This window comes from Staurois parvus, unplaced genomic scaffold, assembly GCF_062004578.1.
Source record: "Staurois parvus isolate SC_StPar_1 unplaced genomic scaffold, SC_StPar_1.0 ptg000154l, whole genome shotgun sequence".
Lineage (NCBI taxonomy): Eukaryota > Metazoa > Chordata > Amphibia > Anura > Ranidae > Staurois > Staurois parvus.
In genome coordinates this window covers 14,666,573-14,686,679 of record NW_028317950.1, presented here as the reverse complement: position 1 = coordinate 14,686,679, position 20,107 = coordinate 14,666,573, and the positions used below count along the sequence as shown (strand labels likewise).

At 42.3% G+C, this 20,107-nt stretch overlaps 1 protein-coding gene across 2 annotated transcripts in view; it reads right to left on the bottom strand.

The window, feature by feature from the left end:
• AK8 (adenylate kinase 8) overlaps positions 1-20,107 on the bottom strand; it is a 197,794-nt gene that overhangs the window by 171,464 nt on the left and 6,223 nt on the right. For both annotated transcript variants that reach the window (XM_089675084.1, XM_089675085.1), the window contains exon 2: positions 13,767-13,851. In XM_089675084.1, the coding sequence (XP_089531210.1) occupies positions 13,767-13,851 (85 nt within the window). The remainder of the gene's footprint in view (positions 1-13,766; positions 13,852-20,107) is intronic.

Below are 20,107 nucleotides of genomic sequence, written 5' to 3'. Positions count from 1 at the left end.
ATGAACACAGCATATCCCTCTGTAGTGTGTGCTTGTCTCAATCCAGAGCACTAATGCAGGCCATAGACGGGTCAAAAATAGGCAGATTTTTCGGCCGAAAAAAAAATCGGCTGATTTTCGCACCGTTAGTGGGTTAATTGGTTGGCCGTTTTTTCGGGATTTTGCCACATTTTTTTTATCGGTGAAGTTGGAAAAAAATCGGCCGATTTTGCCGATCGCCCGATTTTCCCGGCAATGATGGGCAATCTTTTTAGCGATAAAAAATCTGCGCATGAGCCGTGACCTGCAAGAAGAATAAAAAGAAGAAGAAAAAGAAGAAATCTAGTCCGCTATTATATTTGACATGAAAAAGTATAGCGGTTGCAACAATGTATCTATTTGTATCCGAATAAAAACATCTGTATCCGAAATGGATACAAATAGATACATTGTTGCAACCGCTATACTTTTTCATGTCAAATATAATAGCGGAGCTCTCTGCAGGGACAGAAGTAATTAAATGCCGGCCGTAGACAGGACAAAAATTGGCCGATTTTTTTTACCGTTGGTGGTAACGTCGGGTTTTTTTTAAAACGGCTGGTTTTCGCCCCGTCTATGGCCTGCATGTCATTTCTGTCTGCTGCTTTTGTTCCTCTGCTGTCAGCATGAATCACGTCTGACAAGTTTTTCTTGACACCAAGGTAAATATAGTGACAGGGGAGGGAGCTACAGCAGATTGATATCCTCAGTTCTGTTCCTGTGTGCTGTGTGGAGGGGTGTGCGACCCTTTCCTCCAATCAGCTCTCAGAGCTCTACTCACTGAGCTCTGTAGTGTGTAATTTCAGTTTTCCGCCCCCCTTATTTCTGAACTCTCAGACAAGCTTTATAATCTCAGCACTTTGAATGGATGTAGAGAACAGAAGACTGAAGGTAGATAGCTACAACGTATGTGGGAGGATTTGTTACATCTCTGTGTATCACCTCAGGCCAGTCACTTCATTGGGTATATGTAAGGCAGGGTATTGCTCTCCATTGTTTGATTCTGACCGCTGTTTCATGCGCTTTTATCATGTGAGTTCATATGCTTTAATAAATATATGCCTTTTAAGGAAGCCTGCTGTACTATGGTCTACTTTGTGGTTGTCGAGCTTTATCCACAGAGTTGGCTGCACTGAAATCAGGTGCCATTTGTGAAGGTCCAGTGGTGATTCATAAGGGGAAGAGTGCACAGAGGAGCAAGTTATGTGTTACCCCCACTAATAGTTGAGAAGCTTTGTTTGACCTGTGTCCACATACAGGTCCATGCAAGAAGGTGAGAGTCCACCTGGAAGTGTATGTTCACTGTGATAATTCGTATGTATTAAAGATTTACAGCACTGGGATTTCCGGTACAATCACCAGCAGGAAGATTTTTCACTTACAATCAGGTCCATAAATATTGGGACATGGACACAATTCTAACATTCTTGGCTCTATACACCACCACAATGGATTTGAAATTAAACGAACAAGATGTGCTTTAACTGCAGACTGTCAGCTTTAATTTGAGGGTATTTACATCCAAATCAGGTGAACGGTGTAGGAATTACAACAGTTTGCATATGTGCCTCCCACTTATTAAGGGACCAAAAGTAATGGGACAGAATAATAATCATAAATCAAACTTTCACTTTTTAATACTTGGTTGCAAATCCTTTGCAGTCAATTACAGCCTGAAGTCTGGAACGCATATACATCACCAGACGCTGGGTTTCATCCCTGGTGATGCTCTGCCAGGCCTCTACTGCAACTGTCTTCAGTTCCTGCTTGTTCTTGGGGCATTTTCCCTTCAGTTTTGTCTTCAGTTTTGTCTTCAGCAAGTGAACTGCATACTCAATCGGATTCAGGTCAGGTGATGGACTTGACCATTGCATAACATTCCACTTCTTTCCCTTAAAAAACTCTTTGGTTGCTTTTGCAGTATGCTTTGGGTCATTGTCCATCTGCACTGTGAAGCGGCGTCCAATGAGTTGTGAAGCATTTGGCTGAATATGAGCAGATAATATTGCCTGAAACACTTCAGAATTCATCCGGCTGCTTTTGTCAGCAGTCACATCATCAATAAATACAAGAGAAGCAGTTCCATTGGCAGCCATACATGCCCACGCCATGACACTACCACCACCATGCTTCACTGATGAGGTGGTATGCTTAGGATCATGAGCAGTTCCTTTCCTTCTACATACTCTTCTCTTCCCATCACTCTGGTACAAGTTTATCTTGGTCTCATCTGTCCATAGGATGTTGTTCCAGAACTGTGAAGGCTTTTTTACATGTCGTTTGGCAAACTCTAATCTGGCCTTCCTGTTTTTGAGGCTCACCAATGGTTTCCATCTTGTGGTGAACCCTCTGTATTAACTCTGGTGAAGTCTTCTCTTGATTGTTGACTTTGACACACATACACCTACCTCCTGGAGAGTGTTCTTGATCTGGCCAACTGTTGTGAACGGTGTTTTCTTCACCAGGGAAAAAATTCTTTGGTCATCCACCACAGTTGTTTTCCGTGGTCTTCCGGGTCTTTTGGTGTTGCTGAGCTCACCGGTGCGTTCCTTGTTTTTAAGAATGTTCCAAACAGTTGTTTTGGCCACGCCTAATGTTTTTGCTATCTCTCTGATGGGTTTTTGTTTTGTTTTTTCAGCCTAATGATGGCTTGCTTCACTGATAGTGACAGCTCTTTGGATCTCATCTTGAGAGTTGACAGAAACAGATTCCAAATGCAAATAGCACACTTGAAATGAACTCTGGACCTTTTATCTGCTCATTGTAATTGGGATAATGAGGGAATAACACACACCTGGCCATGGAACAGCTGAGAAGCCAATTGTCCCATTACTTTTGGTCCCTTAAAAAGTGAGAGGCACATATGCAAACTGTTGTAATTCCTACACCGTTCACCTGATTTGGATGTAAATACCCTCAAATTAAAGCTGACAGTCTGCAGTTAAAGCACATCTTGTTCGTTTCATTTCAAATCCATTGTGGTGGTGTATAGAGCCAAAAATGTTAGAATTGTGTTGATGTCCCAATATTTATGGACCTGACTGTATTTGGATTTTTAAGAATTGCTTTTATTTTTACATTTTATCATCTTTTGGGACTATCAGTCATGTTTTTTTTCGTATATTAGCATGTATTGATGCATGCTAGCAGCGCGGCGCTTTCATTTGTTTTAGTCTGTTTTTCATGTTTTCACACATAACACGTGTTTGCAGCAGCTCATCTATTATTATTCTCATGATTTGGCAGCGCACAATTTTCTTTTGCCTTTATATTTATTTCTTTATTACAGGTACTTGTATAGCGCTGTCAGTTTATGCGGCGCTTTACATATATATTGTACATTCACATCAGTCCCTAACCATCAATGGCCGTACAATCTAAGGTCCCTAACTTCCATTCATACATACACATACTAGGACCAATTTAGACAGGGTGTAATTTACCTACCAGCATGTCTTTGGAGTGTGGGAGGAAACCGGAGCACCTGGAGGAAACCCACGCAGGTACAGGGAGAACATGCAAACTCCAGGCAGGTGGTGCCGTGGTTGGGATTCAAACCAGTGACCCTAGTACTGCCAGGCGGAAGTGCTAACCATTTAGCTACTGTGCTGCCCATTTTTATTTTATATGTAAGGGTTTACAACCAATTTAGGGTACCCAGACTTTAAAGCTTCAGAATGAGATCCTAGATGTAAACACATGTCTGAAATGATAAATACATTTTATATTATTATATAATAGTATATATAATTTATATATGGTCTGTCTATAGTATATATTTTATATATGCTCTTTCTATTTAAAAAAATTGCAGTCACCTATTCACAGCAGTAGCATGAGGATAAGTCTTTGCTGTAGTGCCTTTAAACAACCAGTGGGAGGCAGCAGAGTACACTGATCCCAACAGATCCAATACTCAGCCCTGCATTGGCTGTATCTGCTATTCCTATCATATCTCCAGGCTGCGGAATACAGCCCGCACGTGTACACACCTGCTATTCCTTTATCCGAGCTGCCACTGAGTTTAGAATTCATTAACTCTAATCCAGCAACTAACTAACTCAAGGATGCCAGCAACCAAGGAGTTGTTAGCGCAGGCAGGGAGAGAGGCCCAGTTCACTTCTGACAAAAAGCCATCATTACGAGGCTTAAAACAACACAGCCAACCGTATGGGGAGCAGAGAACATTAAACATTGATAAGTGAAAACATCTGCTCTCCGAGCTCTCTGCACTTTTCAACAGCCAGTACATTCTATTAGGTTTCTGGACCGATCTACTGTGGTTTGACATTGTGTAAAGAGAATGTATGTGTAAAAAGAGGAACACGCCATTCCCAGAAGCTGGTTATTAGATCTAATACTGTCATTAAATTATTCACTTTTTGAAATAACCATCCCAGACGTGATGTCACAGGTCAAGATCTGCTCTTTCACAAGTTTTCAAAATTCTCATCTAAAAGTTGTCTGGTACCCAATGTTTTATGGTAATTGTAGTTATTAGGGTACACTGCAATTAAAAATGAACATTCAGCCCTGAAGTGCATACAGGAAACATCCTGTCTAAGGCCCCTTTCACACAGGGCGGAATCCTATTTGCTCACGAGGGGATCTGTCCACTGATCTGCTGCTGATCAAAGCAGAGTGGGCAAATGACTGATCTGTGTCTGCTCAGGTTATGTAGAGTGGACACATACAGAGCCCTCTCTGCTTTATGGGTAGCCAGGAATAAACAGACCGGCTGTCTGTTTACACCTGACTGCATTCCAGTCCAATCCACCTACACAGAGGGGAACAGGTTCCCTTTCACTTTTTTTTCTTTTTTTTTTAGCGGAACAGATTGGATTGGAGGTAGGTGAGTGTAAATGGACACAAATCCGTTTACCTTCAGTCTCCTCTCACATTATAAACCTATTAAGTGACATATCGGCATGGATGTCACTCCACTTCCTCAAACTCAGTCTTTCCAAAACGGAGCTCATACTGTTCCCTCCAGCTCATGCCCCCTCCCCTGACTTCTCCATCAAGACCAATAATACAACCATCAATCCCTCCCCTCATGCCAGGGTACTAGGTGTAACCCTAGACTCCCATATGTCCTTTCAGCCCCAAATCCAATCGCTGTCCAAATCTTGTAGACTTCACCTCCACAACATCTCTAAGATACGGCCGTTAATAACCTCGGAAACCACTAAGCACCTTATTCACTCCCTTGTTATCTCTCGCCTTGACTATTGTAACTCCCTCCTCATTGGCCTACCTCATCGCAGGCTATCCCCTCTTCAGTCTATCATGAATGCTGCTGCCAGACTCATCCACCTTACTAACCGTTCCATATCTGCCACCCCTCTCTGCCAATCCCTCCACTGGCTTCCCATTGCCCAATGAATAAAATTCAAAACATTAATAACATATAAAGCCATTCCTAACTCTGCCGCAAATTACATCACCAATCTTGTCTCCAAATATCACCCAAACCGTACTCTCCACTCCTCGCACAACTTCCTGCTCTCTAGCTCCCTTGTCTCCTCCTCCCATCCTCTGGAATGCTCCAGAGCCTCCCCCATCCTCTGGAATGCTCTACCCAATTTATCAGACTATCTCCTACTCTGCTCACTTTTAGGCGATCTCTGAAAACCTATCTCTTCAGGGAAGCCTATCCTGCCTTCAGCTAATAATGGAATCTTCTCTTCCTCCTACCAATCCATCCCCCACAGCTATTACCTTTTGTACCATTAGCCCCTCCCTCTTAGATTGTAAGCTCGCAGGATCAGGCCCTCCTATCCCTCTTGTATTGAACTGCATTGTTGCTGTATTGTCTCCCATTATATTGTAAAGCGCTGAGCAAACTGTTGGCGCTTTATAAATCCTGTATAATAATAATAATAACATCCACTGGTCCATAGGGATACATGGACCATCAGATCAGGTCTACCTGAAAAACTAATGGATAGCCCATGTCAAAGAGGCCTTAGGCTCCTGTTTGGAGAAAGAGGATGAGTGATTATGTTGGATTCCAGATAGGAACTGGCTCCCACGAAATTTAAGTATGGCAATTTTTATATAGTTACATTGGTCCAGCTTGGATCAATGTAAATATGTATGTACCATACCTGTGAGATCCAGCTACCCGTGGATGCTGGAAATCACTGTAGTATGCACCACAACTACAGTAATCACTTCGAGCTTCCGGGTCCTGTGCCGGGTGACTGCCCTGCTAAGCGAACACAGGAGGTCGCCCAATCTGCATGGATGCCATTCAGAGAACAATTTGCTCTCTCATTGAATGCAAAGTATTCGATTATTGGGCGAGGTGGAGATTACAATGTCACTGTTTCACCTCTCTACTTTGTCCAATCAGAGAATGCTTTGCACTCCTTAAAAAAAAATGCAGTGTTTCTTGAATGATGTCATGCCAAGTGATCAACCGTCTTTGTTTACAATGCAGCAGGGCAGCCGTTTGAGAAGGGACCCAGAAGCTGATTGAAATCACTGTAGAATCAGTGCCTAATTCAGCGATTTCCAGCTTTCACTCACAGGTCTGGTAAGCTTCAAGCTTGAGCAATCTAAGTATGTAAAATATGCCATACCTTTACTTCAGCTTTAAGCTGAGAGAGAAATTTCCTGCAGAGGCTACTGAATTTTGACAGCTGCCCATGCTAGCTGTCAAAATACCTGAATAGTGCCTGTGTTTGATCGGATGCAGGTGCTCATCAGCTGACAATTTTCCACCCCCTCTCCTTTAATTCTTCAATCGAGGGATGTTGGGCAGGAAGTTGCCAAAGGTCACTCAATGGGACAATTTCGCTCTACGTATGGCAAGCTTTAGGGTGCCTTGAGCCCTGAGTGGGCAGTTTGTGTGTACTGAAGGTTCTGCAACTCAATCAGAGAGTCCAGATATAAGTTATTTATGGTATTAAAACATAGCGAATCATTCCACGTATGCAGCTAAAGCATTCTAGGGGTAAAAAATAGGTCCTTTCATCAGGGCTTGGAATATATAGTTGTCAGCCAGGTTGACAAACCAGCTGCCGTGCAAACACATATCAGTGTATCAAATTTGATCTGCTCCACCAAGTATTTCACAAGTACAACCCTCACCACCAGCAATATATTCCAAGCCCTAAAAAAGGGGGGCATCGGACACAGAGGATTTCAGTTCCCGGTACCCAGCCACTTTGAGCAGCTGGGGTATCACATGATTGCTATGCTAACACATGATCACAATGTAAACAAAACCATTATGAATGACTTTATATTTCATTTCTTCCTTTTACCAAAAAATTGTGACAATAAATACAACTTCAAAAAACTTACCGTTCCTCTTACTAAATACCTCAGACTGTCTACTTTCCATAAAGGGGTCATTTTGGGTATTTGTACTGATCTGGCATTTTATGGCCTCAGGAAATGAGATAGTCAGTACATCAAGATTGATCAGTTTTCAGATATACTCTATATGCCACAGCTTGTAGACACTATGACTTTCACACAAACCAATAACTATACACGTATTGGGATTTTTTTTACCAAAGACATTTATTTATTTATTTATTTATCGAGTTTATATAGCGCCAAAGGGTTTGCTCAGCGCTGTACAATAGAGGGGGGACAATACATGAAACAGAACAGTAACATCAAACAGCACATAAGGGGTAAGAGGGCCCTACTCTTTCGAGCTTACAATCTAGGAGGGAGGGGGTAGAGGCACAGGAGGAAACGGCTGTGGGGGATGGAGTGGTAGGAGGAGGGAAGGGCAGCGGCTGTTAGGTGAGGGTGGGGTAGACATGTAACAGAATACATTTTGGCCCAAATTTATGAACATATTTTGCTGGATATGTTTTATACCTGCAAATATTGGGGGGGGGGGGGGGGGTTTCAACAATTTCCAGTTAAAGTAGCACAGTGCTGAATAGTAAAAAATGCCCTGGTCATGAAGGGGGAAAGACCTTCCAGAGGTTACGTGGTTAAATTGGCTAAATAGCTTCCTGGTGCATCAAAACAAAAGGTGTTCAATGTCTTAAAGATTGCTTTCTATTAAAAAAAAAGAGCCACAGTCAAAGCAGAAAAGCCTGTCCTCTGCCAGCAGCTGCAGAGTGGGACCTTTGCCCTCTGTGAGAAAATACTGATCTCTATGCAGAAGGCGGACACCTCCCCCCTTCCCGCTAAGTTGGAAACAGAGCTATTGGACTGATTAAGTAGGGGGCGTGTTGGACCTATATAGAAAAAGCACTGATTCCCCACAGAGAGTATCACTTTGCAGCTGCTTATGCATTACCTTGCCATTCATTGTGAATAGACACCAAAGCAATAAGGCAACACATATGCACTGAAATGTGCTGCAAAGCATAGCAACACACCAAAGTGAATTGCGGAAAAAACTTTATGATGTCCGATTTTTGAGACGTCTTGGTGCGTTAGAAGACTACTGTTTTTAACCACTTCCAGTCCGGACACTTTTACCCCCTTCCTGTCCAGGCCAATTTTCAGCTTTCAGCGCTATCACACTTTGAATGACAATTGCGCGGTCATGCAATACTGTACCCATATGAATTTTTTACCATTTTTTTGAGACAGATAAAGCTTTATTTTGGTGGTATTTATTCACCACTGGGATTTTTATTTTTTTTACTATGTAAATGAAAAAGTCCAAAAATTTTGAAAAAAAGTGTTTTTTTAAATAAAATTTTGCAAATAAATAATATTTCACCATAAATCTTGGCCAAAATTTATTCCGTTATTTTTTTAGTAAAAAAAAAAAAATCCAAATTAGTTTATAACCAAAAATTATAATTTTTAAACATTTTTATTTTATTTTTTTTATATTATTTTTTTTTATTTTTTTTTTTTTTACATACTGTCACCCTAGCAGTACAGTGTCACCATGGTGATGAAGATTTTTTTTTTTTTTTTTTTTTACACTGATTGCTTTTACACCCATATAGGATGTAAAAGCAATCATTTCTCTTTCTCTCTGTCTGCATTCTTGCAGTCATTGAGAACTACTGAGTGAGCTGTGATTGGTCATCTGTTGTTGTGAATAGCCTTGTACCATGTGACCTCTGTGATCATTCACAGATTTCACACGTAGTAAGCAATGATGTCACAAGTGATATCTTGCTTACTACTTTGCATGTGATCACTGATTGGCCAATCAGTGATCACATGATCGGGACCTCGTACAGAGGTCCCGTCCGACGATCGGTGTTTCACTGTGTCCAGAGGACACAGCGGGCACCGGATCACGGTGGTGCGCGCTCCCAGGGAGCGCGCACAGCTAGAAAAGGCAGGTGCCGTTTAGGAACGGCAACCCGCCCCTGGACTGCCACCGCCCTGCCGTTTATAAACAGCAGGCGGACGGCAAGAGGTTAATACAACACATGTTTACATGTGACATAACACACCTGCATTAACCACTTCCCGTCCGGCCCATGTATATAAACGACCGGACAGGAGCAGGTTGCCGTTCATAAATGGCACCCGCCATTTTAGCCTGTGCGCGCTCCCTGGAAGCGCGCAGCACCACGATCCGGTGCCAGCTGTGTCCGGAGGACACAGTGGAACACCGATCGCTGTACGGGACCTCTGTGTGAGGTCCCAATCATATGATCACTGATTGGCCAATCAGTGATCACATGAATAGTAGTAAGCAAGATATCACTTCTGACATCATTGCTTACTACTAGTGAAAACTGTGAATGATCACAGAAATCACATGGTACAAGGCTATTCACAACAGCCTTGTACCATGTGACAATCTGTGACCAATCTCAGCTCACACAGTATTTCTCAATGGCTGCAAGAATGCAGCCAGAGAGAAAGAGAAATGATTGCTTTTCCAGCCTTTATGGGTGTAAAAGCAATCAGTGTAAAAAAAAAAAAAATCACTATCACTATGGTAACACTGTACTGCTAGGGTGACAGTATGTTAAAAAAACTATAAGAATATAAAAAAATTAAATAAAAATGTAAATTTTAAAAAAAATATATATAATTTTTGGTTATAAACTAATTAGGGTTATTTTTTTTAAACTAAAAAGATAACTGAATACATTTTGGCAAAGATTTATGAAGAAAGATTATTTATTTGCAAAATTCTAAAAGAAAAACACTTTTTTTTCAAAATTTTCAGACTTTTTCATTTATATAGCAAAAAAAATAAAAATCCCAGTGATGAATAAATACCACCAAAATAAAGTTTTATCTGTCTCAAAAAAATGCTAAAACATTCATATGGGTACAGTGTTGCATGACTGCGCAATTGTCATTCAAAGTGTGACAGCGCTGAAAGCTGAAAATTGGCCTGGACTGGAAGGGGGTAAAAATGTCCGGACTTGAAGTGGTTAAGGCATCGCACAAATGTAAAGGGCCTATGGCTCCATTCACACCAACGCGTTTTTTTTGTGCTTTTTGCACGTTTAATAATTTAAAGTGGCAGCGTGGTATTTAGGATACGGATATAATTTTAATGAGATATATTTTGAGGAATTTATATATTTAGCGCAGTTTTGGGAGTTTTCACACTTTACAAAATGTATGGCTCCAATCGCACCGCACACAAAACGCATGTGATTTGCGCAGGAATGCGGTGTGGTTCCTGTGAGAATCACATGCGATATACTGCACCGCACATATGTGAACCCATGTTAAATGTTCCGATTAGTGTGTAAGCCCAGCTGTGACTGGTTCTCTTTGAGTAGTAATCAGGGTTCACTGGATATATTAATGCATCATATCCATTGATAAGAGCAGTAAAACCTTTGCTAGGCTTCCTCCAGGTCTGAGCAATCTAGTCTGCCTTATTCCCAAGAAAGACAGAAGGCCCAGCAGTGATTATTTCCACAATCAGTGTAAATGGGGTTTGAGAAACTGATAGAGCTGATGTCTACACATTTATTCACGAACATTCTCCATAGATATCACTCAACGTTCATCTTATTGACATTAAATCCAGAGGGAGAATGGGAAGTAGGAATTCTTTTAGCACATAACAAACCTGGAAATCAAAACAAATCTTCTAGCTTTTGTCGGTAGTTTTTGTAGCGGACTTTAAATCAATATATATAAAACACAGATGTGCCGGGCACATTAACAGTAGACAATACTCAAAGGCTTTCTGTAATTTTTGGAGGAAAACATTCTACTCTGTGACTATATTTCATCATTCTTATTTTAAAGGGAACTAGAAATATAGAAACATAGAAAAGTGATGGCAGAAAAAGACCAAGTGGTCCATCGAGTCTGACGATTTTTTGTTTTGTTTTTGTTTTACGTAAACATTTTTGTATAGATCTATGCTTGTCCCAAGCATGTTTGAAGCTATTTAGTCCTCTTTCACATGGGCGTTCCATATGTCTGTTTTTCATCTGTCCGATGAAAAATGAATACCAATGTATTTCTATAGACTCGCGGATATAAACGGATGATCATCTGTTTACATCCGTTAATGTCCGCATCCATTTTTTTTTTTGAATGGAAGAAAACCCTATTTCTCTTCCCTAAAAAAATGGATGTAAACATACAAAAACGGATGTAAACGGATGAAAATTTTATGTAAACGGACATTAACAGATGTAAACGGACAAAAACGGATGTAAACAGATGAAAAACGGATGTTATGATGTAGCTCGGATGTAAACGGATGATCATCTGTTTACATCCGTTAATGTCCGCATCTGTTTTTATTGAATGGAAGAAAACCCTATTTCTCTTCCATAAAAAAACGGATGTAAACGTACAAAAACGGATGTAAACATATGAAAAATGGATGTAAACGGACGAATAACAGATGTAAATGGACAAAACGGATGTAAACAGATGAAAAATGGATGTAAACTGATGAGAAACAGATGAAGGACTTTCGTGAACTGATGAAAAAATGATGTAAACCGATGAAAAAATTATGTGAACTGATCCGTTTTTTCTTGGAAAAAACATGACTGAACTGATGAAAAAAAACGGAATGCCCGTGTGAAAGGGGCCTTACTTTTGACCAGCTCACTACCTCTGCTGGAAGTTTATTCCAAGCATCAACTTCTCTTTCAGTAAAATAGTACTTTCTGGGATTAGTTTTGAAATTTCCTCCAGCTAGTTTAAGTTCATGTCCCCGTGTTCTTGATTTTGGTTTCATGTTGAAAATACTGCCCTCCTGAACCTTGTTCACCCTCTTGATGTATTTAAAGGTTTCAGTCATATCTTCCCTTTCCCGTCTTTCCTCCAGACTGTACATTTTAAGTTCCTGAAGTCTCTCTTGATATGTTTTATCCCCCAGACTTTTCACCATTTTTGTTGCCCATCTCTGGACTCGTTCTGTCTTATCAATACCTTTGTAAGTGAGGTCTCCAGAACTGGACACAGCATTCTAAATGAGGTATAACTAAAGATCTATATAGGAGAATCAGGACCTCCTTCTTCCTGCTGGTGGCCCCTCTAGTGATAACTAAAGATCTATATAGGACAATCAGGACCTCCTTCTTCCTGCTGGTGACCCCTCTAGTGATAACTAAAGATCTATATAGGGTAATCAGGACCTCCTTCCTCCTGCCGGTGACCCCTCTAGTGATAACTAAAGATCTATATAGGGGAATCAGGACCTCCTTCTTCCTGCTGGTGAACCCTTCTAGTGATAACTAAAGATCTATATAGGGGAATCAGGACCTCCTTCCTCCTGCTAGTGACCCCTCTAGTGATGTATCATAGAATTCTATTTGCTTTCCCCACTGCCTGGCCACACTGTTTGCTCATTTTGCAATCATCTGAAATAGGTACCCCCAAGTCCTTTTCCTCTGAAGTGCTGACCAAGTGGCCAGGCTTTTTATTGCATGCATTGTCTTTTCTTCAAAAAAATATCTTACTGTACCTGCCTATTTGCAGTTATCTGTGGAATGTACACTAAGCTGTGCAAGTGCAGCTCATTTTACATTCTGGTACAGTGCCTGTATGCCAGGATGCCTGAACTCCAACGGTACTGTACTGTACATCTCACGCTGGCCAATTAAGATGGCTGGGGATCAGCACCCAGAAGGAACCTCGGAACATTGAAGTAGAGGTAAATGAAAAATTAACAAAACATATCCTTCTATAGTGTGTACTATACTATATGATCCAAAGTACCAAGTGTAACAACCTCAGCTATGCATGTTTTCCTATGAGATTGTGTAGGGGGGGGGGGAAGTGTCCATTCCCTCCACGCAGGTCTCAGATTACACTCAGCTCCCTGCTCTATGTTGTGAAGTGTATGACATCAGATCCCTGTCCCCTGCCTTCTGATGATCAGAAATGCTGTGTAAACTGTACACTCTGAATGGCTATGGATAAAAGAGAGCTGCAGATAAAAAAAAAGTCGGAGGATTTGTTTCTCTGTGTATCACCTGAGGCCAGTCATTTCACTGGGTATATGGAAAATTTTACAACCACTTTAGGGTCGATGTTACATTAATAACACAGTGGGGTTGATTTACTAAAGGCAAATATACTATGCACTGCAAGTGCTGTTGCTCTAGATCTGTGGGGAAGCTCTAGCATGAGGGGAAGTTCTGCTGATTTGTATCATTCATTCATGTGCAAGCAAAAATTCTATTTTTATTTTCCATGAATGTGATTGGGTATTCTTTGCAAAGTGAAACTTCATCTCATTTTCGAAGCTCTGGAGCAAATGCACTTGCAATGCACAATATATTTGCCTTTAGTAAATCAACCCCAATATGCGGTCACTGAAAACACACTATAGTACATAACTCAGGATGGCTTACCTTCATCATTAGCCTTCCGCAAGTGGTCAATCATATACTGGATGGGATCTTCCGGTCTGTCAATGAGGAGCTTTTGCACCATTTTCTGAAAAATATAATTTCCCGTATGAATATAGAGAGTAATACATAGGATCCCTCGCATCAGTCTCTTCTCAAAACCGCTGACAAGGCCTCTGTTACAGTCAAATACACACAATATCGGGCCCATTTGGACATTTGGTGGGCTGATGAGCCCACCAGGTTTTTTTTTGTCCTCTGAATAGTGACATGGCTTTCCTGGGTGCTGTGTATTTTTCAGCTCATGAATTATGACATTTATTATTTAGGTTAACAACAACAAACTTGATTCATGTAGTTTTTTTTTTTTTGGTACAATTGCAGGTTTGCTGCTGCAGATATTTTATGCACATGAACAATATAGTTGCATTCTAACACAAAACCCGCTGTATGTCATCTGACATTTCAGTGATCGGGCTGTCATAGAAATCTCTCCATCTTGGCACATGTGTCCTGTAGCCTCATTGGCTTTAATTGATTCCCATCTCTCTGTAAGTTGACCTGAGAGACAAAAATCAACTACAGCCTATGGGGATGCAGAGCACATGCTCCAAGCTGAAGAGGATGTCACAGCGCATGCATTATATGGAAATCTGATGGCTGAGTTGCCAGGCAGCATGTAGTGCTTCTGTGTCAGAATGTGAGTATTTTTTATTTGAATAGACCGGAGACCCTAGTGAAGGATATTTATTTTACAGTAGTAATTAATCATGACATTATCCTTCAATCTGCATGTATAAGCGCTAACCAAAATACACCATGACAAGAATCTTACTATGTATTTAGGAATGAAGTCTGCAAATGCTGTTTCCGGGATTCATTCACAAAAAAAACACTATCAGTGGGGAACACTCCAAACCTGGCAGATTAATCCCAAAGAGCCGGGGCAGGGTTTCCAGCTATGAACTTTCTGGTCAAGAATCAGATGTGAACCCTGCTAGCCACTTATGCACCAATTTTTATTCTTCGTTCTTTTATTTGTATTTAAGATCCCATTCTTATAAATCAACCCCTCACACATTTATGTTTCTTTGAGTAAAATCCTGGTAAAAAAAACATAATTTATTATTTATAGGTATTTATATAGCAGCAACAATTTAAGCAGCTCTTTACATATACACTAAATTGCCAAAAGTATTGGGACACCTGCCTTTACATGCACATGTACTTTAATGGTATCCCAGTCTTAGTCCGTAGGGTTCAATATTGAGTTGGCCCGCCCTTTGCAGTTATAACAGCTTCAACTCTTCTGGGAAGGCTTCCACAAGGTTAAGGAGGGTGTCTATGGGAATGTTTGACCATTCTTCCAGAAGCACATTTGTGAGGTCAGGCACTGATGTCGGATGAGAAGGCCTGGATAGCAGTCTCCGCTCTAATTCATCCCAAAGGTGTTCTATCGGGTTGAGGTCAGGACTCTGTGCAGGCCAGTCAAGTTCCTCCACCCCAAACTCGCTCATCCATGTCTTTATGGACCTTGCTTTGTGCACTGGTGTGCAGTCATGTTGGAACAGGAAGGGGCCATCCCCAAACTGTTCCCACAAAGTTGGGAGCATGAAATTGTCCAACATGTCTTGGTATGCTGATGCCTTAAGAGTTCCCTTCACTGGAACTAAGGGGCCAAGCCCAACCCCTGAAAAACAACCCCACACCATAATCCCCCTTGGCACAATGCAGTCAGGCAAGTGCTGTTCTCCTGCCAGCCGCCAAACCCAGACACGTCCATCGGATTGCCAGACAGAGAAGCGTGATTCGTCACTCCAGAGAACATGTCTCCACTGCTCTAGAGTCCAGTGGCGGCGTGCTTTACACCACAGCATCTGCACTTGGTGATGTAAGGCTTGGATGCAGCTGCTCAAGCCATGGAAACCCATTCCATGAAGGTCTCTACACACTGTTATTGTGCTAACCTGAAGGCCACACGAAGTTTGGAGGTCTTTAGCTATTGACTCTGCAGATAGTTGGCGACTGTGCACTTCAGCATGCTCTGAACCCGCTCTGTCATTTTACAGTAATACCTCGGTTTACGAATTTAATTCGTTCGGCAAGACTTTTCGTATAGCAAAAAATTTGTAAACCGAAACGCCGTTTCTTATAGGAATGCACTGAAAACCAATTAATCCTTTCCAGAGGTCAGAAAAAAGTAAACCCTACTAAAATATTACATGAGTTATTTTATCAAGTCATGCAATATTTTAGTAGCGACAACCATGTGTTAATGTTTCAGCTGTTCCCACTGACAGCTGAATGTAAAAGAATTGGTGGCAATTAAAAAAATTATTTAAAAAATTATTAAAAAAACGGTGTGGGGTTCCCCCTCCCATCCATACCAAGCCCTTCGGGTCTGGTACGAATTTAAGGGGAACCCTCAAGCCAAATATTGAAAAAAATATAGCGTGGGGGTCCCCCCAAAATCCATACCAGACCCTTATCCAAGCATGCAGCCCGGAAGGTCAGGAAAGGGGGGACGAGCGAGCGCCACCCCCCCTCCTGAACCATACCAGGCCACATACCCTCAACATGGGGGGTTCTTTGGGGCAGGGGGGGCTCCATGATGTCACATGGGGTGGGGTCACTCAGGTGATGTCTCCGGGTGGCCCCGCCCCTTACATGTTTAAGAACTGTCAAACCACCGGAGCAGGCAGAAGGCTGGAAGCCATCGTCGGGAGCGAAGCCTTTTTTAAAAATTCTTTTTTCGTGTCGGCGGCGGCAGTGGCGGTGACGGTGGGCATCGTGATGGACGTTGGATCTACTGCGGAGGACATTCTTTTAGTTTTTTATTTTAATAAAGGACTTGTCAAAGACCGTGTTCTGTCTTTTTTCACACTACACTTTATGTTTTTTTGTGAATGAGTAGGGATACCATGTACCCCATACTCATTCACCTGGGAGGGCAAGATCTAGGGGATTCAGATAAGCCCCCTGCCTGCAGACCCCCACAACCACTGGCCAGGGTTGTGGGGAAGAGGCCCTTGTCCCCGTCAACATGGGGACAAGGTGCTTTCGGGGGGGGGAGCCCCACCGCTCCAAGGCACCCCCCCATGTTGAGGGCTTGTGACCTGGTATGGTCCAGGAGGGGGGGTGCATGTTCGGTCCCCCCCCCCCCTTCCTGACCTGCCGGGCTGCATGCTCAGATAAGGTTCTGGATTTTTGCGTAGGAGTTCCCCTCAAAATCCATACCAGACCCGAAGGGCTTGGTATGGATGGGAGGGGGGACACCACACGGTTTTTTAAATTTATTATGGTGCTGGTTTTTAAAAGTAATTACGGTTTTTTTTTTTTCTCTTCACTATAGCTCAGAAATTCAGCTGTCACTTTCCCCCCAGCTAAAAGAAAGAAACATTTCTTCTAGTTTATTTCCCTGAGTTAAGAGAATGACAATGTTTCCTTTTAGTTTCTTAAAAGAGACAAAGTCTCTGTTAACTCTAGGGAAAGTGACAGCTAATTCTGTGACCTATAGTGAAGTAAAAAAAAGAGCCGGCAATTGCATTTTAAAATCAGCACTGACATACACTTCGTATTGCCGAATACAATTCGTAAACCTAGGCTTTATTTTCAATGGATTTTCATTCGTAAACCGAAAATTACGTTAACCGAGGCATTTGTAAACCACCGAGGTATTACTGTATAGTGTATATTGTACATTCACATCAGTCCCTGCCCTCATGGAGCTTACAATCAAGGGTACCAGCCTCACATACATACCCATACTACAGCCAATTTAAGGAGCCATTTATCCTACCAGCATGTCTTTGGAGTGTGGGAAGAAACCAAAGTACCACCACACAAGCACATCTTCCAACCTTCCTGAGTTCATCTTTTTTCAGATGGAAAATAAACTCTGATCACAAGGGAGGGAAATTAACTCCATGTATGCTTCTGTTTTTCTTGTATGCATTTGGAACAATGCAAACTTTGTGGAAGGCAAATAAAACATAGACCTGAATTATGGAGGCTGCCATTGCTGAAAATGCTTGTTGCTGAGCCCTTTGCTGTGAACACTTTATGAGTTTAAAATTAAATGAATAAATGGTGTAGCGCTCAGTACCAAGTAGCTGGATAATGTAAATACCATAAATACAGATAAGTGACACCGTGTGCTCCAAACCAAACAAGGTCACAATAGACCTAATAAGTGACTGGTATATAGTAAACCCAATCCCATTCAGGGATCAATAAACATGTGACCCTTTGTCTCCACAAATGGGACTCAACCTAGGCATACGTGAATCCCTGTGGAGGGATAGGTGCTCATCAGATACACATGAATTAGCACAAATATATCAAAGTCCAATAAATGTGAACTAACACGTGAACACAGCTGAAGTGCTTCAGTCTTCGGGCTCATGCAAAAACCACCGTGACCCACCGGTATGTGCTAAGAATGGCTGCAATGGCCTCTCACCTCCACTCAGCGTCCCCTAGGGGCCACAAAGCCTTGCGGATCTCTCCTGGATCCTACTTGTATAGGTATTCCTGGTGGTCCGATATCTGGACTGGACAGGACCCCTAGATATAACGTGTCCTCACTAAGGAACCCTTCTGGGTCAATGGGCAGGCAGGCGACAGGATACTTGGATACAGCTCAATCCAGCAGGTCTGGATGAGATGCTGGTGTTCTTGTAGACTTCCTTTAGTATCAAAAACTTGCTGAGCCGGCCAGTCTTGGACAAATTAGCAACTAGCAGTTTGAAATCCACACCACTTGTAGATTATTGTCCCTCCATTATTTGACCCTCAAGGAGTCATAAGGCATAACAGATCCTTATGAGTTAATATCTTAGGGCAGGTATGCAGGGAAGAACTATTTGCTGACTCTCCCGATCTACATGTTGAACTCAGAAAGTACTGAAGCTGGAGAAAGCCAGGCGGCTAGCATTTTCATAAGTAGCTCAGCATTGGCATACCTTGTTTTTCCTTTTTGATAGATTTACATTAAGGCCTTGTGTACACAGAGCTGACAAAATGCAGCTTATAAAGGCGCTGAGTGTTTTTTTTAGCCTGTAAAAGCACCTCTATGTAAGCCTCTGGGATTATTTACTAAAACTGCATGGTGAAAAATCCGTTGCAGCTCTGCATACAACCCAATCAGCTTCCAGGTTTTATTGTCAAAGCTTAAAGAATAAGTTCACCTTTGGGAACATGTTACATGTTCTACCCATTTTTAGAGTGGAACATGTAACATGTTCCCCTCTGACAGATAGTACAGGGAGAAGTCTCCCTGTACTATCTGTCAAATTTGAAAACAGCCAGGCCATGCGGGGCTCCACCCACACGGCCGCATCATTCATTCACAGACTTCCGTGAATGAATGAACTGCAAGTCCTGACAGCCTTAGCGGCTGTGGGCTTGTAGTTTTCAATGAAGTACCATGGCGCTGTGGAGCACTGTGTTAGTTCATTGAAGCTTCCTGTCAGAATATCTGTTTGTTCATACATCCCGTACGCCAAGGAGATATTCTGACAGGTCTGCAGGAGACCTGCATGGCATCAGTGAGCTACTAATCACTGGTGCAATGCTTTACAGGTTCCTTCAGACAAAAATAATAAATGCACATTTTTTTTACCTGCAAAACAATATGCATTTATTATTTTTGTCTAAAAGGTGAACTTATCCTTTAATTGAACAAGCTGAAGTTAGAAGCTGATTGGCTACCATGCAGAGCTGCACCAGATTCTGAATGCTCCAGTTTTAGTAAATCTACCCCCAGTGGTGTATTTAGGTTTTGTGCTGCCCTAGGCAACACAAAAATCGGCTCCTCCCCACATAGAGACCCTGACACCAACCAACACCCCCCTCCCCCACCAGGAGTGCCTGACATTAACCAACAACACCCAAGCCCCCCCCCCCACCCCCTCCCAAGAAGACAGCCTTCCACTATCACCGCCCCCATACACTGGCAACCCTCCTCCACCCCGGCGAGAGAAGACACTCGCCTTCACAGCTCCGGACATCCCCGGGAACAAGAGTTAGGCTCTGCATACACCGTCAAGCAGCCCACAGCCTCTCTCAAATCCCACCTGGTCCCCATGCTGTGTGTCAGGGATCGGTGGCTCTGCCGCGATGCCCCGGGCGGCGCATGCGCAATCGCAATCACGCGCCTGGCACCAATGACAGCGCAGGGCGCGCTATTTAAACGGGACAGGAGGTATGTCAATTGCCGTTTGGTCTTTATTGTTCTGTTCCTGTTATCTGATCCTGTGAAGCTTCTGTTACCGACCTCTGCATTATTCCTGACCCTGCTGATTGTCTCCTGCTTGACCCCTGGCTTACCTGACCATCCTTCT